The 21,146-nt window shown below is 47.4% G+C and overlaps 1 protein-coding gene and 1 long non-coding RNA gene across 14 annotated transcripts; one reads left to right on the top strand and one right to left on the bottom strand.

The window, feature by feature from the left end:
• Positions 1-341: 341 nt before the first annotated feature.
• On the bottom strand, positions 342-20,963 carry LOC308197413. Of its 13 annotated transcripts, none has more exons than XR_013952897.1 (9): positions 20,205-20,963; positions 17,987-18,196; positions 16,836-17,012; positions 15,606-15,756; positions 12,939-15,169; positions 6,495-9,560; positions 5,172-5,274; positions 3,413-4,612; positions 342-2,694 (listed from the first exon to the last, which is right to left on the bottom strand). It is a non-coding gene; the product is annotated as an uncharacterized lncRNA (long non-coding RNA). The 13 variants fall into 13 exon arrangements; XR_013952898.1 differs by having other exon boundaries at positions 342-3,575; positions 4,306-4,612; XR_013952902.1 differs by having other exon boundaries at positions 342-4,612; positions 6,495-8,487; positions 9,493-9,560.
• Positions 16,964-19,915, top strand: CALHM3 (calcium homeostasis modulator 3; the record flags this gene model as incomplete). Its single annotated transcript, XM_080597854.1, has 3 exons — positions 16,964-17,250; positions 18,017-18,272; positions 19,046-19,915. 3 exons carry the CDS (start codon positions 16,964-16,966, stop codon positions 19,484-19,486), a joined length of 984 nt encoding a protein of 327 aa, XP_080453980.1. The 3' UTR covers positions 19,487-19,915.
• Positions 20,964-21,146: the final 183 nt, after the last annotated feature.

Raw genomic sequence — 21,146 nt, 5'->3', positions numbered from 1 at the left:
CAGGGGGTGGGGGCACCGCTGGAGCGACAGGTGGGGGGTACGCGGGGACCCCCGCGGCTCAGCCGCGGTGCAGGGAAAGGGGTGGCCGGGGTCTCGGCAGCGAGCCGCCATCCCCTGGCATCCCTTCACATCCCCCGGCATCCCCCCAGCATCCCTTGACATCCCCCCCTTGCACCCAGCAGCACCAGTCTCCCCTTGGAGCAGGACGCTTGAGCTGATGTATGAGGAACGGACATCTCAGGGCCAGTGCCATTATTCCCCTCCCCGGCCCCCCCAAAAAGCCACCTCGTGCAGCCGCACACCACCACCTCCCTCACATCTGCAAGGTGGGGAGATGCCCCACAAAAGCAGCTGGGACCATATGGGGCAGCGGGGTTCCCTTCATCCTCACCCAGCAGCACCTAAGCCATAAAGGGATTTTTACTGTGAGGAGCACCACCCAGGACCTGGAGGAGTTCAGGAGGTACCCACATTAAAATAAATCCCCATAGGATGCTGGTCTACTGTGTATTTGCATTAACTTTTTTTCTTGAGACTCCTGGTTCTGGAGATGCACACACCTGCAAGCTTCATCTGGGGTTTCAGTGAATGCTGAAGACTGAGAACAGCCTCAGTTCAGCTATGTCAGGGCTCCAAAATGTCATCATCCTTCCTTCTGTTGAATGAAATTTCTAATGCTGTTTCTTTCTAAAAGGTGGTTTTGTCCATCTGTCCATCTATTTACCTCCACTCTGCCACTTCCTCGTAAATACAAGAAAAGCTCTTCCTGGTCAGGGACCACATGTGAACATTTTCAACATTGAAAACAGCTATGGCCATGATTTCCCAACCCAAAAAGCCAAAAGATCCCCTGTTCTCTGAAAACACTTGCTCAGACACAAGCTTGTCAATGGTGGGTGTTGCTGGTGTGTTGGGTCCACCAGCAAGCAGCTCGTGAGCAGAGGTGGGACAGAGACTGCAAGACTGAGTCACATCTTTATTTATATCCTTTGTGAACACTACTTCGAGACAGCTCATCACAGCGAGCTCACAAAGAAACACAAGACTGGATCGGGCATTAGACGGGCAACTCCAGCTCCTGCCCCCTCGCCACACAATGTCTTCCATCCTGCTGAATCAAACCGTCTGCAACCAACAACAAAAAAATCCCCATTCTTTCTCATTTCCTTTTTTCTATTCTCTCTCTGTGCCTGTCCTTGAATTGTAAGAGGTCTTGAGTAAGGACTTACACTTTTCTGGAAATCTTGTTCTATATGGTAGAAAGAAGCGTCATTGTAAGGCAAATTATAATGGAAAGATGCCTCTTCTCATTGGATAAAAGAGATCATGAAAAATGATATTTTTTTTCCCGAGTTCTTAACTGTAGGCATGGTGGGCATCTAAATAGCAGCACAGGGAACATCTCTGTGCAGCCACCCATTAAACCACAGGCACTCACGCATGCATCATGCCCGCTAACTGCGCTGTGTGATACCGCGCTGTGTGCTGGGCTCGCTCCCAGAAGGACCAAGAGCCTTTCACTTCCACCAAATCCAATCTGAGTTGTAGGCATCAGGCACCAATTTAATCCTGGGACCATAGCACAAATATTAAATTATACCACACATGGCTTGTAGATTATGTCCTCAGCCAGGTCCCTGCTGCCCCTGGGGAGCCGTGGTAAAACACAATTCCATCAGTGGAAGCAGGAAGCCGTATAGATCTGCCCTAGCAACGTGCTCAGCTTCTCTGAGGGGTGGGCTTCGCCTCGCCTCACACCACAGGCTGTCATTAACACTGCGGGGAGGAATGCAAAACAGCACCAGGGTTTTGCTGTGATCGTATCTTGGTTCACTTTATCAAAGAGTATTTGAATTTGCTCATGGCTCTGCTTGGGTAAGGAGTGGGAAGGAGGGGCTGGTGCTGTCCTTGCCAACTTGTGTCAGTTCTTCCCGCAGAAAATGTTGAGCAGGGTGAGAAATATGCTCTGTGATCACAGGGGCCCTTGACAGACAAAACAGGATCATACTGATTCTGGGTTTTTGCTTTTTTCTTGTGCTTCAGCAACAGGGAACACTGAAACAGCTTGCCAGAACTGCAGGACTTCCATGCCCGTAAGTCAGGATACTGATTGTTTCTTAGCACCAGTAGTATCAATTGAATTGACTAATTAGGGATGTGCAATTTCTTGGTACCAGTCCTGTCAAGGAGTGGGGAGGGTTTGGTGGAGAGACAACGCTGTGTGATAGAGCAGAGTGAGCTTGCACTACGTTATAATTCCCTTCCACCTTCCGTACCTGTGCATAGGCAGCTGACCACTGATCTGCAATCCATGCTGAGAAGTCTGTCGGGACAATGCAGTCAATCCATGAACTTCACCTGAAATGAGCATCAGCTCTGGGAGAGGTGTTAACATTGTGATTGTCATCATGAACGAACACGAGGAGAAAGCCACAGCGCAGTCACATCTGCGCATGAAACAGCATCTGCTGCCTTTAGTCACAACAACACCCATGAGCTCTCTACCCAAAAGCCGAGTGCAAGGATGAGCTCCAGCTGTTCAGCTCGGGCGTATGTCAAAGAGGAGAGAGACTGGATGTGGAGGAGGATTAGTGAGACGGCTCGAGGGTAGCATCTACTGTCACATGCAAAGAGAACTTGCTGGAGAAGGATGGCCAGGCTGTCACAGATTTGGTACCCAGGCACAATTTCAGACTATGAAAAAGGCAAGATCAGATGAAAGCACTTGCATATAAGGACTCTGGATGTTTTGAAGAGATTTCTAACTCCGTAGCTCTGTGCAGCAATGAAGAAAATGTAGTTAAAAATTCCCTTTGCAAAGCCTGTGTTTGTGCCTTCTAGGCTCATCACCCCTCGAGGGATTACACACAAAACCAGGCAACCACAAACAAGGAGTAATTATGAAGTATCACATGAGCAGGAGTACACACGAAGCCATAGCCAGAAAACAACAGATTATACAGCAGCATCCAGCACTGTCTTGGAAGATATATCTAGAAATATTACCTTAAAGTGGAGAGGCTGATGGTGCAAATCCCCATCAGCATTTATAAAATGCTCAGTTTAAGACAGCAGTCAGCAAAAGGACATCATGACAGGTGATCTTCCAATTTGGCATTCCTTCCCTGAGACAGCTAAATCTGAGGTCACCTTTCTCACAAGAAATGTGGATATTTGTTTTTTTATTAGTGAGATAGGGAAAAAGTTTCAGTCTTTCATGACACACTGGCTCTGCAGTGTGCAGACTAGGAAAACATGTTTTGCACAGCCAGCTTAATGTTTCAGATTAGTTCTGTTTGTTTTCTGACCTTTACATTAGCAGTTCTCCCATTCGTCAGCACAGGACCTGCACGAGAGCAGAAGCTGCTGCCTGACCTTGAAGACAAGATGCAGAAACACAAGTAGTACTTACACAGTATGTTGGTGCCTCATATATACACAGATATCCGTCCTGGAAGCCACAGGAAAAATCATTCTCCTGAGCTGATGCTTGCGCAGCCCTGCAGGATCTGCTTCCTAACAGCACCAGACTTCTGGAGTTGCTTTTCAAGGCTTTTCAGAGTCCCAGCTCCATCCTGCAGGACCACAGGCCTTTAGTTAACCCTGACTGCCAGCATCCCCCAGCATGACAGAGTGCCCCCTTTTCCTTTTCTGTAGAAATCAGCCCACTTGCATACCCTGAGCCTCTGGCCTCTTTCCAGCCCTGCACCCCACACTGTGCAGTTCTTCCTGTCTCTTGCCCCACAGGCTCTGGCAAAGTCTGCCCTAACCCTGCTTGGCTCTCATCCCCATCTCATCTCCAAAGCCAAATGGTACTTCACGTTTCCAGAAAGGGAGAACTTTCAGAAGAGGTAGAGAAGCACAGAGAGACCACATGAACTTTTCTTATTTACTTTTCTGTTACCCCAGCCCTCCTACATTCCTCCCCTCATGCCTCTTCTGTAGCTGCTAGGTTCAGATTAACCACCTAATAAATTTTCCATCAAGCAGCTTCATGGAGTATGTTCACAGCAGTGACTATTTAGAAGGCATTTTCCATAAAAGTAAGCAAAGCTCTTTCATTTCCCATATTAAAAAGTAATGCAATCCCCTGCTGCAATGCCCTATAAACCTTCCCCAACAGTCAGTGTGTGTCTGTGTGGGGACCGCTGCTGACCACAATATCCAGCATCATCTTGCTCCAGTGTGACAGAGGGCATGAAACTCCACTCCTGCACTGCAGGAGCAACTCAGGGCTCTCCCACAGCACCATTTTCAAGATCTACGCTCTGACCTGAAAGCACAGAGTGACAGCAGAGAACTCACGCTCAAGAGAAGTTACTGCTACAACAGTTGGTCTCCCAGTTAAAAACAAGTGCCTGCTTTCCAGCTCTAAGTTTGCGAACTTGAACCTCCACGCCTTGCCCTATGTAGTGTCTTCGTGTGACAGATGAAGGAGCCTCATCCTCTCACAAATCTCCCCATGCAGGTTTTTATGGACCCAGATCAAGTCAGCTGCAGAGATGCCTTTATCTTATCATCTTTTGATTTTCCATTTCTTTCACTTCATTGGTGACTTCATTCTCTCTGAAGCTGCTTGTGTGAAAAGCTTCATACAAATCCAATAACTGCACTATATGAGAAAGCAAGGAAAATAGCAAAAGTAAGAGAACCACTTCCTTTGGACAATTGCTTCATTTGGGAAGTTCCATGTTAATGAAGAAAGTCAGTTTGGATATGGGATGGAAGTCATGGTAAGGGTCTGGTCCCTGTATTGACAAGCAGAACCCAAAAACTTTCGCATTTTTATCAGCCATTTTCAAAGCATTGCTTATGTTTGCTATGAACTAGGCTCAAATTTAATGCAATGAAGATAATTATTGATCAAGTAGAATAAATAGGGTGGTTAGAAAATATGGATTTCTCCCCCACTTACTGGTTATATTTTTTTGAGCTCTGGCATGCACATCTCACCTATAGCCTTGTAAGACTTACCTGAGGAGGGTTTAGCTCACCTTTCATTCAAACTTCTTGTGCTCCCCACACCGGGGAGTTTGGCGGGGCCTGCTGAACCCCACGTGTGTATTAGAGCAAGCCCAAGGCTGCTTCCTCCCACAGAGGAAAGCTCCCAGAAGCAGAGAATAACCATACTGCAACACATTTGTGCCATATCCCAGAAGCCCAGATCTTACCACTAAGCTGGGGCTTACATGAAAGCCCTGTGCTGAGCAGAAGTTATTTCCAGGGGAATCAGCTCCTCCCTCTTTAAAGGGTCCTTTGATCTACAAGAGAAATCTAACAGGATTTTAGCATAGTTAATAATCAGGTCTTTGATCTTCCCTTTGGAGTTTCACTGTCAGCCAGACCGAACCCCCACTTCCAGCAGCACGAAGCAGAGATCCCTCCTGGCACATTAAGGTGAATTTACCAGCTCCACAGATTTACCAGCATTGCAGGGTGTTTTGTTTTGTGTTTTTTGTTTTGTTTTGTTTTGTTTTTGTGTGTGTGTGCCCGTTCACTTCACTTTTGGGTAACTTCTCCCTCAACATTTTTCTTTGGTCAATAGACCTTCCCTTCAATCTCTCTTTGATGTCATGGTCAAGACAGTGGATATTTCTGATATGGCAAAAAAACTGCTGTGGAAGAACAGAGTTTGAGGGATATTTCTCTATATCTCTATATCCCACATTCTTTGCAGATCTAAATGGGCTTCTGTTAGAACAGGAACAAATCGAGACTTTGATGACAGATGCCGGTGCCAACCTCATACCTCCTTCCTATTTCTGCATCTAAATATTTGCTTTTAATTAGATTTACTGCCCAAATTAACAGCAGAGGTGCTCAGATTTCTAATTGGGTCATTGCTAGCCAGCTTTACATCATGCTGAGAAATCATCCTCCTCAGGATGATACTGGAAAAAACAAACCTTTAGTAAATATGGTCAGTTAGAAAAAAGGCAAGTGCCTTAAGGGTTATGTCTAAAAGTGCTTGACGTCCTCAATGCCTAAAAATGTGGTTTGGATTATCAAAGGAAGAACTCTGACACACTACTCAATATTCATCTGCCAAGGTATTAAGGTCTTGACCCTACATGTTGTTTTGCCTACAGGTGGAGTTATTTTATGGTAGTATTTCCCAGCCATACTGCACATGAGGACTGGTGACTTTTTACATCTTTTTGGTCCAGCTCCTTCCCCTCACAGCACATTCCTCACTGGATGGGCTGCAGACAGTCCCTGGCCCCACTCCTAGCATGGTGATGGACGATGGACCAACCTAATCCTATTCCTAACCAGACCTCTCAACCTTTCCCCATTGGGTTCTTGGACAGCAGTATGGTTTCACAGCCTCCAAGGGTTACAAGCTCCAAATAAACTTCAAGCAATGTGAAAAATCTGGATTTTTACTTCCAATTCCTCTACAGTCTGCAGAGCCCCAGGCAGCAAACAGCCCCACAAAACCACCATGCACCATGTCAAAAGCTGTACTGAACAGCCAGACAAGTTAGACTCACCCTTAGACTGATCATAGAAGCAGGATGCATCCAGTACTTGTCTTCCTGACCAGCTTCCATCCAAGCTGTCCAGCCCCTGTGTAGTTCCTGAAGCTGAGCACCACCTTCAGAGGTCCCCAGACAGGGCTGACCATGTTGCTTATTAACTCCCTAATAGTCTCTGTGGGGATTCCTAAGCCAACTTCACTGAGTTTGGCTGGATCTGAAAAAGGTGACCTGGAAATAACAGCAGTCACCTTCTCGTCCGCATCTACAGAGGCTGTAGTGCTGGTGGCACTGGATGTGCAGCTTGCTGGTAGCATCTGAAGTCAGTTTTTCTTTTTTGCTCTGACTCAAATGGTAGGAACCAGCCAGAAACTCAGAAATGTCAAGTTTAGTATCATATAGCCCCTTTGATTCTCAAAGACAATTTGTAACGCATACATGACAGAAGCACTTTTCACCAGGAGACTACTACTGGGAACTGCTGAATTCAGCAAAACAGGTGCAACTATTTTTTTTTTTCCAAGGGTACAACCCTGTCCCAGCAGTGAAGACTAACCCCACAGGCAAACGTCAGCCTTAATTTTGGCTTGACAGCCAGGAAGAGCTAGCATGCATTTCAAAACTAATCTCAAAATGCACATCTAAACCCAGGAAGAACAGAGGAGAAGCACAAGTCCCCAGCAGGGCTTATTTGAATAATCTTGCTGACAGATCTGTTCTTTTCTCAAAATTTCCAGTCTGCACAAAGGATCACAATATGAAATCAGATACTGTCACTGGGTTCTGATAAACGTGAACATAAGGACTAAACACTGCCTTCCTCTATGAGTAAACACTTCTAACTGCACCACTCACATTGTTCACACTGTCACTAAAATCCTGCAGGCGGCATTCTAGCCTTGTGACTGAGCATTATCCATCATTATTCACTTCACGAACAGATATAGATTTGCAGCTCTCACTTACTGATGAACATATTCCTGACATTATTATCTCTTCTAAAAGTCTCTGCATGAGTTATGCCTCCTAGATTCAAAAGGCAATTTTGCTTCTCTGCCTAAGAATTAATGCCAAGATTTTCACTGTCTCAAACATATTTAGAAAACAAATCCCCCTTTAATTTTAAAGTTGCAAGTAAAGGAGAAGCTGCCGCACTATTAGACTAAATTTTACAATGTTTAAATGGCTGTCTGTTAAAAACTTGCAACTCTCTTCCAATCCGAATTTGCTGAGTTGCAAGTTCTATGCCAGTGGAGCTCATTAGATGTTCTTCAGTTTGATCCAGCAGCCAAAGAAGACACTTACAAATTATCATTCCTTCATTCAACCTTCTTCTCCACAAACTGAACAGGTCAAGGTCCTAGTTACAGTCTTGCTAGCAGTTAAGGCGAACTGCCAAGATAGGGGCCTTGCTTCTATGTAATTCTTACAGTTCTTACCTTTACTTTCTCCATCTTTGCAATAGTCAAAACCCTTTAGATTGGAATCTAGCCTCATTTTGGGAAGGAATTTGAGAGCAAGAGCTGGGGTTGCAATGCTTCTATCTGCTTCCAGAGTGCACTTTTAGCTAACAGAGGAAGCAGGCAATGAAACGGTGATTATGCCAGATGCAGAGATTGAGAGTTTGATAATCTGAATAATCCAAAATACAGCCCCTGCCTTGCACTTATATGGCTAATCGTTCCGCTCTGCTGCTCAGGTCAGAAAGCCACGGCTCAGAGCCAGCAAACATCAGAGCGAAGTCAGCTCAGGGCGCTGCTTGTAACCAGCAGCAGCAACGCCGGTTTGCGGTTGTTTCATGGCCACCTTTTGCTGGCTTGGTTCCCCCAAAATCAGTTTAAACCACACAGAGATGACTTACTCGCAACGAGCAAGGGTAGCTCTTGGCAACAAATGCAGGAGACCAGATGGGAGGAAGAAACTGGAAAAGCGAAGGTAAATACCAGAAAGCGTGCGGGGGCACCAAGCGGGCTGAGCTGAAGGTGCTGCTCCAAGGCTGGGAAATCAGCTGCAAGAAAAGTGCTTGTCCATGAGCTGCTGAGGGACACCAGCTGAGACCTCAGATATTTTCTGTGGGGTCACTACAGCACGGTATTCTGCAGAGCAGGGCTGCCATCAGCCAAAGAAAAAGGCAAATTTCATGAGGTTTAAAGACAAGAAGTGGCACAAAGGGACAAGTGGCACTACAGAGAAGGAAGGGGAAGAGGCAGGGGGTGTTTGCCCATACAAGGTCCTGATGAATGGAGAAAAATACATTTACAACAATGTATTTAATGCTGAATGTGGTACCAAAGTCAAGACACCGAGCTCCTTGGGAGGTTTAACACAAGACAGCTCAGGGGCATTCAGAGCTCTTGGAAAAGGCCCATGCTCAGAGCATTGTTACTGCAGATGGAGCCTGATGGAGCAGAGGGTGGCAATTAAGAAGCCACAGGATCCTATCATCCTTGACGGCGTGATGCTAGCTATTTGCTTCAAAAAGGCAGGAGTTGTTGGACAGAGATAGGAGGTTACTAAAGGGAGAGTGAGGAGATTATTACCCTCTGCAGAATACCAGGCACAGCACATAATTATTGCCTGTGGAATCACAAGAATCTAGCTTGAGGCAGAGGATATGGGAAATTGCAATGTGCCCTAAAAGACCATTACTCTGCTAGGTCCATGACTATCTGTATTCAGGTAGGGTTATGAACTGCAGCCCATAGTTTTGTCTTCCAAAGGTATTCTGTGCTCTGCACTGAGGATCAGGACTGAAGGGGGCAGAGTTTGTTTCGTGAAGAACCAGCTGTCTCTGGGGACTGGGACAGTTGTTTGATTTTCCCCACACAGTTTCTATGAGACTACCTGGTGCTTTGGATGAAGTTTGTTTTCTTGGGATTTCTTTTTCTAGAAACATGCATGAATTATTCCTCACAATTGTACACATAGGGACAGTGAGCAGGGACATGCCAGAGGCCGGTCATGCAGCAGTGAACCCGCAGCAACCTGCAGCCACCTCTTCCTCCCATCTTACCTCTGATAAGCTGTCAGAGCTTGAGCTCTGAAGCTTTTAAGCCCAGAAGCAGGGTCCAAAGTCAGAGCCTGACAGAGAGAAGAAATAAGAATTAGGCAGAGAAAGAAAAACTGTACCTTTGAGTCTGAACACACTGATCTCCCTAGGATTTGTTGGTTTCTCGTTTATCATGGCCAAGCATAGATGAGATCTGCCCCAAGGATCGTTCACAAGTCACTTGTCATCACAGACGGTCTGCTGTTGGTGAAGGGGAGAGACCCCCCTGAGAAGTTAAGGCAGGCTGTTATTTTCCTGGGAGAAAGACAAAATTGCTATAATCAGATAACAGCGCCTGTGTTCACCACATTCTGGAGACACCCAGCACTCTATAAATAACATAAATATACACAGAGAAGAAGATTAATGATGTGAGAAGGTGGCTTATGTACACAGAGAAAGTCAAGACAAGACAGCCTCGTGAAACAAGACTCTAATTTCGCCAGCAGATGAATTGCAGCTACTCTGAAGCAGCAGTTTTACATGCTCCGGGGTGTGTGTTTTAGTTCCAGTGCCCTAGCTTCTGTAGGGGAATGAAACAGCATTTTTATATTGAAGTGAGGATTTTACTTAGGATCAGAAACCCACTACTACTCTGCAGAGGAACTGATGCCCAGACAACCTAACATCTGAGCTGTTACCTGAGCCCCAGATCCTTGGAAAAAAAACTTTTTTTTTTTTTTTTTTTGAGCAGATAAGGAGAAGAGCTACGAGAGAAATTTTCCTGGATGATTAAAGATGTCCTCTTCACAGCTTCTAAACCATTCTACTCTTGCTAATCCTGAACAAAACGCCTGAAAAGATAGCTCTTCTCCAGCAGTCGGAGCTAGGCTGAGCCAAAGGAACCTGTAAGACAAGAGAGATTTCTTATCTGGAAGAAGAGGCTTTTAGGAACCCAGCAGCAGCTCGGGGCAGGGGATGCCCATGCCGGCAGCGCCCCAGCCCGGCTGACAGCACTGCAGCCGCTCCGTGAGGGCCAGGGTGGTTAGCAAAGGTTGGGACTAAGGGCTCCTGATGAGAAACAGCCGCTGTGTTTCTCTGTGGAGAAATGCCGTAATGAGCTGAGCTTTCTGTTCGTGGCTCGCTCTGAGGCCAGGCTGGAGCCAGCACTGGAGCCTGAAGGAAATCTGAGGCAGGGAGAGAACCCAAACCCAGACCCCAAACAGACTACTACACCTCTGTGTGATGGTTCACACCTTAGAAAGGCACATATCATGCCTCACCACCTGCACAGCCTCCTCACGTAGAGGTGGCTTATTGTAACTATCACTGCAGCCAAGAGTGAGTAACTACACAGGGCACTGGAAGAGCACATCTCCCTGCTCACCCAACACAAACCATGGACACGGGATGAACTTTTACCCCTGCAGAGAGGGATCAGATTTTCCTGCAGCAAGAAGTAGTCTGTAGTGTTTTGGTTCTGATGTCTCGATGCATATCCCATTTTTCTCAGGAAACTCCACCTCCTGTTCTGTGGTTCACAGTGCAGAGGAGTGGAGGCCATCACCTTTAGCAGCACCCAGCCCTGCCAGCAGGATCACTTCCCTCTCAGCTACCAGAACAACCTCTGCAGTTTATTCACAGTGCATAAGAAGTATTTAACGCTGCTCTACCACGCTTTAAGCCCAGAAAAGATTTACAATTTATCTTCGTAAAGATTTGTAGTTGAGATACACATATAAAATGAGCTCAGGTGTACCTAGTGACAACCACGCTTATGCTTCAATCTCTAACACCATACTGATGGCACCAAAGTTCAGGCAGTTGTGTCACTGAGCGACAGCACAGCGGGGACAGCAGAGCTGACGTGCCTGGCCCTGCTGCTGAGTGCTGGCCCCATCCTGGGATGCTCAGTGCTCCCAAAACATCCCCCTCTTGCCTCTGAGTATGATCGGACAGACCGATGGATGGCCAGGAGGAGCGCAGGATCCCTGCTGCACGCTGAGCTCAGGCTGCGCAGCACTCACTCCTTTTCAACATGCTGTTACTGATTGGCGCTGCCTGCCCCATAAGCCCAGGCATTGCTTTATGTTGAATAAAAAAATTATTTCCACAGCTCTTAGAGCCTTTGCTCTAATCCCTTCCATCCTCCCTGCTCTTTTTGCTCTGGGTGCAAACAGCCACAGCTCCCCGTTTATAAAGCCCCTCCTTCAGAGCCCAAAGCCTGACTTAAAACTACAGTCAACTTTTTTTTTTTTTAAGGCCATGGTTAAGTATTTTTTCTTGTGGAAAAGAATTGTGAAATTTCCTGATAAAACTTCTTTTCTACCTTTACAAACACCTTCCATTCCTGACATATAAGTGTTAGAAATATTGTATCACTCCTAACAAAAGGTCTGTCACGTTATTCAGTTTCTCATGAACTCTCACATCATTATTTATGGATCTTGGAGGTATTGGAGTCAAGCCTGATCACAGCCAGTACAGGTGGAGTCATGTTATAGCAACTTATCCATAGCCACAGTAGAGTTTTAAGAAATCTGTGCTGTGGCTCGCATCTTGTAAATACAAGGGGCTTATGTGGTAATACAGCTGGTTGTCGCCCAAGCTGCTGGTAACTGACAACAGAAAGTAGTTCATTTTCTTTGATCTCTCTTCTTCATTGCCAGCATGGAAGAATTTGTATGGAGATACCAAAACACAATTTGGAGGTTATTTTATAAAACCATATTTTGAATCAAGATTTTATTATTTTACTGTCATTTTAATATAGCAGTCAGGAGAAGAATGAAAGCAAACCAGCCTGGGCACGGGATGTGAGCACTGGCAGCCAAAGCCCACACCTCCAGAGCTCTCACACCCACCAACCAAGAGATTCTCCAGACAGTGGCAAGAAATACAGCTGCAGAATCAGCTTTTAGCCATGACTTACCAGAGGATCCTTGGTGAATTAACACTGTAGAGACAGAACTGGTGTCTTAGGAGACACAAATCTATCTTCTGAAGGTCTTGCCTGAAGCAGTGACACCAGTGCAGGACCACGTCAGCCCTGAGAGCTGCCCAAACTTGAGGTTACCACACTGAGCTGGGCTCCCTCACCCAAGCCCCTTTTCCTCCTGAACACCTCAGTAGTTTCTGTGACACCTCTGCACACCGAAGACAAACTGCTCTATCAAGAAAAGTTTGTTATCAGTGGTTTTCAGCCTGCAAACTGCAGGTTCCCCAGGGCCAGAGCCTAATTTTAAGAGTCTGAGAAAAATAACAAGGAAAGCTAGTTAAATGTCAGCAGCCTTAAATCTGCTATCTGGAGTTTGCACCTCCCTTAGAAAATGTGCAAGCATTATCAGATCAGAGAAGTCTGAAAATCACTGAGCCAGGATATTAAGCGATCAGCCTGATTCCCTAATTCTCTGCCTTATTCCCTAATTCACTCCCAAGATGAGAAGAGACTCCATCTAAAATGAACTCACCGCAGCATCGGTTCGAAGCCAAGCAGATAAATGAACCTGCAAAATGCTCTTTCAGTCAGAAATTGTGTGAATTAGGTCAAGGTTGGGATAATGCAGAGATCAGGAAACAGGGCTTTCACATAAGCCAGAGAGCTAAGCTTTAATGGCCAGGAGAGCAATATATAACGAGCTCCTAAGAAGAAAAGCACAAAACTAATCCATATATTTCCTCACTGGCACTCAGCTGCATGTTGGTGCTTTAACGAAGTTACAAGGCAGAGCACAGGAGCATCCAATCTCCAGAGAATGTTATTAGTGAAGACAAACTACATTTCACAATGCTGCCGTTATTTCTGCTAGCATCTCTTTAATCATTTAATGGTCATTACTCGTTATTTGCTTAACCTGGGGAGAGTGCTCAGCTCTGCAGAAATACTCAGATGTGGATGCTCCCTGCCCCATGGAGCTAACAGTGCTCTAGTTTGTCTCTGCTGTCAATGAGCTTGCACACTATTTGGAGGGAGAAAACACTGCCTATGTCCTTCTTCATGTGCAGCTGCAATGGAAGGTGGTTTCTTCCATGATAAATCCAAGATGCTGAAAGATTTCCAGGCAGCGAGGGGTAAAGTCCTCTGCCAGCTTTGCATTTGTTCTGTTCGCCTGGAGGAAGAAGGCAGCGATGCTGCTGCTCTGCTGTCCCCAGAGACAGGACCAGAGCCCTCCTGCAGCGACTGGGAGCACCCAGCTGCTCTTGCACCCCGGAGGTGCGGCAGGTTGCATGCGCACATGGGTGCGGGAACACAGAGAGGCCGAGAAGAGGAGCAGTCGCTGGGTGCCTGCTGCTCCTGGCTGCACAGCGCTCGCTGTAACGCAGCGCTGGCTGGAGGTGGCATCCCTGCCTGGCAAGTAATGAGCCAAGAAATTAGGAAGGAAGAGACATTCGGAGCTAAATTGATTTCACAGCCATCTCCTGCGGGCTGGTTCTTTGCTCCTGGTTTGCCCCAGGGTAACTACAGGGCTGGCAGCAGTAACACAAGAAGGAGTGGGGTGATAATTTGGGCTCCTGGTACACTGGTGGGGAGGAACCCCTGCTCCTATTGGGAACAGTCACCACTGTGCCCCCCGGGTGGGTGGCAGGGTTGCCATGCATTTGCAGATCAATTGCACAACCCCCCTTGATTAAGGGAGAAAAAGAAGTCCATTTTTTTTGCCCTTACATCAGCCCAGGAGCAGCTGATCATTCCATGCAGCAGTTTTCTAAAAATATTTTGCCTGAGGCAGACATTCAGGACAGAAAAAAAAAATCAGTCCATGTAATTAAATAATTTGACAAAGTTATAAACAACTGCCAGTGGCTCCTAATGAGGTAACTCAGCACCTCCCACACCATGGGTGCTGGTGGCAAAGGCCTTTTTCCAGCAGAGCAAGCCTTGGGTGAAATGTCTGCTCCCCAGGTACCAGCTCAGTCCTGGGGCAGAACAGGCACCCAAAGCATGCACAAAGCCGACTGCATCATCCTGCTGAGTTTGTCCTACTTGAAATGAGCAACATGAATTTTGGTGGTGAAATTATCCTCTTCCCTAAAGTAAGAAGGCTGTGATGGACTAAAAGCTTTCATCTATACAATGATGATTTCCCATGCCCTGTACCCTGTCTATCATCTCAGGTAAAAAGCCCATGCCTGTTATTTTACAACCACAAAGGAATAGGGAAACATGTCCTTCTCCCTTTCCCAGTGCTCTGATGTGCTACACTGCTGGGTCAAAACCAAAGGGCTGTCCCATGTGGGCACACAAAGGGTGCACTGAACTCCCAGTGTGGTCTTGGAGATCAGCTGCCAAGGAGCAGCTGCCTAACTCAGAGGACCATGCCCGAGTCAAATGAGCAAGATGGATAATCAAATGTGCTTGGTTTTGGAAATCATTTTGAACATTTGTCCATGTTTAGCAACTTACTTACCTTCAGGGTTCTTTCTCTCTCACCCCAGGAAGCTCCTTTTGCAACAAATGGAGGAATATTCCCTCCTATGATTCAGCGACCCCACGTCTCAGCTCAGAGTTACTGGCAAGACCCCAGCTCACAGCAGAGGCATCTTTTATGGACCTCTGACATCCAGGCCAGGAGACTATTCTGGAAAAGTAAAATTTCCTTGTTGCTTGCGGTGCCCAGAGAATGCTTCCTACTCTTCTTATATCTTGTTGTCCTGAGTTGTAGGGCCCTATTTAGTCTTTCCTAGGTTTTTGCCAGGAAAGCTGGAAAGACAAAATAATTTCTTTAAAGTAATTGTTCTACAGAAAGGGCACAGAACTTTTCCAACCCATCAGCACATAAATGCAAGCCATTAAATGAGAAACCCAACAAACATTAAAGCACTTTGGAAGCTGGACAGGCTGCTTCCTGGCTAAAAAATCACCTGCAGAGTTCAGCGAGGGGTCCTGATGCCGTATGATGGCAAAATGCAAACAGTGGCTGATTAGCCACGGGTTTTTACTGCTGATGGATGCACTTTAACAATCAATTCCATTCGCTAGTCAAGGACAACACAAATATGATGGCTGGTGCAACTGTATTTCATTACACTAATTGTGCAAGTTGCTGTTTAGACTGGAGGAGACGACACAATGACCCTGTGAGTCAGCACGCATTGCACACCACTCTGCGTGCCCACGAGCATCTACATACACGTACCCCTCCCTCCCTATGGAGGTGATCCCACCAAGGCAGCCTGCCCCACAACAGGAGCAGGCATGGGCAGGAACCTCAGTGCTGGAGGCGAGTGTCCTGTGGTGGAGACGGGTCCTCTCACTCTCACCTCTGGAAATCTGCGCTGGGAAGAAACCTGAAAGGTGTTCAGATGAGAGCCAGAAAGAAAAGTGGTGTGGGATACAGCAGAATAGAACTGAGATAGCTCGTGGGATAATGAGTTGTATTTATCCATGAAATAAAACTTTTGAGAGGAAGGGAGGAATGGTCTTGGGGATAATTAAAATGGCCCATGACAAGAACATGATAACAGTCCTGTGGGATAAATGAGCTCACTTGGAGCTTTCTCATGCTTTTTCCATGATTGCTGCTGTGATTGCACTGTGCTCTCTGACAGGGAATGAGAAGGAGCCCCTCCACATACAAACTGCCCTGTGCAGCTCATGCTGGCTGCAGGATTTCCAGTGCACACTGAACCAAAATGCACATCCAGTGCCAACGATGCCTTTTCACTGGCAGGCAGAGCCACACAACCCGCAGCAGCACAAGCAGAGACTTTAGAAGCAAACACGTATGAGCTTTCCCTCCATAAAACTCTTACACAAAATGGCATCTTTTGTCATTCACCAGCTTTGTGACAAGCATCTTATATGGGAAATATGAGCTACCACAATGCAAGGGTCTCGGATGTGAAGGTAGGTGTGCCACAAATGCCTCCATGGTACAAAATCTTTGCCATGAGGTGCCGTTCCAGGCTTGGAAAACTGTTAATCCTCACAGCCTCTAGACTGCAGGGATGGTCCTTTCAGCCCGTTTTCATTTAGGGAAATCTGAGCTAGAGGTGATAGTGTGGGCTGAAAGCTAAGCGTGCACTCCCTGCCTCCTCCCTGCCCACTCAGGGCTGAGAATCTGCTTGGCCAAAAAGAAACAGGGAGGCAGAGGTTGCACAGATGAGCAAATTGGACTCTCCTGGTTTCTCCCAGATGATTAATTTCTTGATGGGGAAAGGGCAGCTCCCGGGCATCTGCTGACAGCTCACTGCTGTGAGTGAGCAGCCCTGGGAAAGGAGGGAGGGACCAGTGCTACTGGAGGCTGTCACTGGCTGGCACGTGGGACAGCCATGAAAATGAAAAACAGGGCAGAAAAAACAACCCCCAGAGGCTGTATCCATCTGCTCACCTAGAAAAGCTACCAACCCAACAGTGAGAGACAGACCTGTGGAAACTGCGTGCCCTCTTCCATCCTCATCATCCCCCAAGGCAGCAGAAAGGGGGAGGAAAGGAGACAGACTGTGCTGGGCAGCCCAGGGACTTCCCAGGAGGAGAATTGGCCGAAAGAGAACAATGGATCGCTTCCGGATGATCTTCCAGTACTTCCAGTCCAACTCGGAGTCTGTAATGAATGGAATCTGTGGGCTGTTAGCCCTGGCCAGTATAAAGATTTATACCTGCTTTGACTTCAGCTGCCCCTGTCTGCCCCAGTACAACATGGCCTACGGCTTGGGGATCCTGTTCGTGCCCCCCATTGCCTTCTTCCTCTGTGGCCTCATCCTCAACAGACAGTCCCTGGTGATGCTGGACGAGTGGAGGCGGCCGCAGGGGCGCAGGAGGAAGGACCTGGCTGTCATCAGGTGGGGTTTGCAGTGGGAGAGGCTTCCCCCCTCCCATCTCTCATTTATCCTGTCTCTCTCTGTATCTTTGATCCTCTCAGTCACTTGTTTTCCTCTGAACTCAGTTCCCAACACCGTACCCCACAAGCCCAGGCTCTGGGGCACTGTCAGTGCTTCCCAGGTGGCCACAGCAGGCAAAAAGGCAGCACCACAGCCCCGTCCCCAGCAAAGGAGGGCAGGAACATCTTGAAACAAGCAGCTACATTTATGCTGCCACCCTGGGAAACAGCGGTGCTGCCTGTCCCTTTTGTGCACACATGGGTTTTCTCATGGGGCTTAAATGTGCAAAAAGATGAGGTGTTTAAATGTGCAGAAAGTGTGGCATTTCCATCACAGCTTTCCTTATCAACAGCACTGTGATTTCCCTCCCCTCACCTAAGTTATTACAGACTTACACAGGGTGAGGAGAATCAGCTTCACCCTGTTGCAGACAAACCTTTACCCAGAGCACAGGTTGGCACAGAGCAGGGTGAGAAAGGTCTCTCAGAAAAGGATTTTCAAAGTAGGAAAAAAAAGCCCTGTTGTGCACTGGACCAGACCTCACTGGGGATCAGCCCCAGCGAAGAGACCCCAGAGCAGAAGAGAGGGTAGCTGGAGTGACATGGGGGAAAGCTGTGCATCTGCTCTGGGAGAGCTGCAGAGCCCAGACAGCCTGTGTCCATTAAAGCTCTGGGCAAGGAGAAGGCTCCGCACATACCTCCCCTCCCGTGTCTCCCTCCTGCTCCAGGTACATGTGCTCCTCCATCATGCAGCGAGCCATGGTTGCCCCAGCTGTCTGGATCGTGGTCGCCCTCCTGGATGGCAAGTGCCTGATCTGTGCCTTCAGCAGCTCCGTGGATCCCGAGAAGTTCCCAGGCTTCACCAATGCCACCGTAGAGCAGGCGCAGGAGCTGCTTGCCAAGGTGCCCTGTAAGGAGGACGAGCTGGTGGGGAACAGCATGTCCCGACGGGCAGTGTCCAGGTACCTGCGCTGCTGGTCCCAGGTGGGTCACTGCCAGCACAGCCCAACACCCTTGAAATGCTCAGGGCAGGCATCCACTGATCCCACTCTCCTTTGATTCAGCATAGCCTCACCGTGGTCCTGCTGCGACCAACACTGCTCTTTGCTGCCTTGTGCCCCCAAGTGTTGCTGCCCTCGGTGATGATCTTAGAGTCATCCAGATAAGGGAGAGAAAGGAAGGAAAGGACTTCTTAGTTAACTGAATTTTGTTTCTAGAAGAGCCAGCGACTTCTAAACCCAGGTAATAAAAAGCAAGTAAGAAGTAAGGAATATTGGGGTCTCCTAAGGCCCTGTCTGTTCAGGGTCAGAAGACCTTTCTAACCTTGCACGCAGGACCTGCTGCTTCAAGGACCGTGAAAGCCAAGAGAGATGAAAGTAGTTTGCTCTGGAACAATGAGAGAAAGAGACACCTGAAGCTGGCGTAGGTGGCAGGTGAATGTCCTGGAGATTAGTACGTGCCATCAGGGGAGCACTGAAGTCCCCTTCATATGGGGCACTCCCATGCTCAAAGCAAACACTCCAGACCCACTTTGCAAAGAGTTGTTCTGCTGAGCTGCTGATGCACAGATAAATGTCATAAATCCACCTCCCCAGTACTCCCACCCTGAGCGCAGTTTGGGATGCTGGACTGAAGGGACGGATTGGGGACAGTAGTCCAGATCTGCAGCCATGCAGACTCCCTGTCTCAGTGATACAGCCTGTGCTGCCTTCGTGTTGTTGCTGATCCTGTTCCTCTGCTTATTTCTAATCATGCAGGCCCTCGGCTGGAGCATTTTGCTGATGCTCATCATAGCAGCTTTCCTCGCCCGCTGGCTCAGGCCTTGCTTCAACCAGGCTGCCCTCCTGCAGACCCGGCACTGGAGCAACTACATTGACATTGAGCAGAAGACTTTTGAGGAAACCTGCTGTGAGCACAGCCGGCTCTTTGCTCACAAATGCATCCTCCACTTCTTTGAAAGCATGCAGGAAGAGATCAGGCAGCACAGCTTCGACTTGCCTAAGGAGGAAGATCTTCTACGAGGCATCACACACCAGGATCAGGTGAACAAACTTCTGAAAACATGGTATTATGAGAAACCTCCCTTGGATGTGAGCCAGGCAACCCAGAGGCATCCCCTGGGCAGAGAGAGATCTCTTCCACCCTGGGCAGGCAGCCCCCGTGCCCAGTCCAAATTCCCCCAGCACACCAATGTGTAAAGGGGGTTTTGTCCCAAAGACACCAAAGCCTTATCTCTACCCAGAGCAGTGCCTAGAAGATGGAAGACATAGGCACCACTGTCATCCTCCAGAACCCCAAACCCAAAGGCTGGGCTCTGGGGCATCCAGCAAAACTGCCCAGCTGAACTAATGAGGCTCAGCTCCAACAATCCCAAAGTCCCAGACTCAGTCACCATTCATGACATTTCTTATCCAAGGGCTCTGCATAGCACTTGCATCATCTCCGAGTTTGCAGCTCCTTACAGCTGTGATAAAACCCTTCTGGCTCGAGGAAGGATTTAACCGAGGCAGCAACATGTGGATGGACACTCAAACTGGCTGGAGCAACAGCTCCAGAGAGGTGTGAGCAGCTCCTGCCCCTTTCAGCAAAATCTGGTTGGGAGAGCCAGCAGTGCTGACACTGAAATGAAACTGGCAACTTTTTTAGTACCACACCAACAGGTTTACTCAAAAGGCAAACCACCTCCTACATCTTCCCATCTGCTGAGCGCTCTGGCTGCCCCCAGCCCAGCTGCCAAGTTATTCAGCCTCACTCTAACAACCCCTTGATACTTCCAAGCATTTTCAAAACAAAATATGGCAACATGCTGAAATTAAAGGAGCTGTAAAGAATTAATTGAAAATATTCCCAGGTAAGTGTCCCTGGACTGAGCTGGGTTTGCAGAAGGAAAGGAGATGGAGGCATTGATTTACATACCGGAAGCCGTGGGAACGTGCTGGGGTTCAGGTGGCTGCTGCAAGCACCAGCACTATGCCATGGGCAGGATGCAGCAACTCTGCCTGAGAAGCCTGAATCTGGATTTTAAGCACTCCCCCACTAGATTTTAGCACAAACCAACCTACCCAAAGGATAATTTCACTGAAAACAGACAAAGTGAAGGAAGTACTCAAACCCCTCGACATTAAACAACTACAGAACACAGGAACACTTACCTGCCAGCTTCTGAACTTGAGTCACTTCCAAACTACTTCACAGTGAAGTCATACCACCAGGGTTTTACTGTACTGAGAAGGCACCACCAAAGAAGCTAGCTCATAGGGTCACTAAAACTATTTCACAGAGGTGGTAGAAAACATGAAGAAAAAGCAGCCTACTGGGGAACACCGAGTCCATTTCACCACAGCAGAAAAACATCCCCAGACAACCTGAGCCTCAAACTCCCCTAAGAAGGCAATTTCCCACAACTCCTCGTGCTTCCTATATAGGAAAGGTCAAATGATCCACACCTGGCAGATTTCACTTAACAAGGATGGAGCCAAGAGACCTTGTGGAATAGGCTCGTCTACCTGGCTTCAATGTTTTAAGGTCAATTTTTCCTTATCAGTAGTAGAAATAACCTGACAAGGGGCTTAGTGGTTAGAGTTGACCTAATTAATTAATACAAAAGGTGCACAAGGGTCATATTTCTGTTAGTCATTCTGAGAGGAAAATTGGTACAGAGCCTGTTAAAAATAAATAAATAAATAATAATAATAAATAAAAGAAAAAGAAAATTATCTTAAGGGCAAAATTGCTATCATAGATTTTCATGTCTAGTCATGATAGATAAAGAATATAGCAATCAGAACTACTTTTCTTAACATTAATGTTATTTGCATTTGCTTTTCTGAGATCTCTTCTTTACGCAGGACTTTTCAA

The sequence above is a fragment of the Anser brachyrhynchus genome (genome assembly GCF_964034855.1).
Source record: "Anser brachyrhynchus genome assembly, chromosome: 6".
NCBI classification, from domain to species: domain Eukaryota; kingdom Metazoa; phylum Chordata; class Aves; order Anseriformes; family Anatidae; genus Anser; species Anser brachyrhynchus.
The sequence above is the reverse complement of the archived record's forward strand: the minus strand, read 5'-3'. Positions and strand labels throughout refer to the sequence as shown.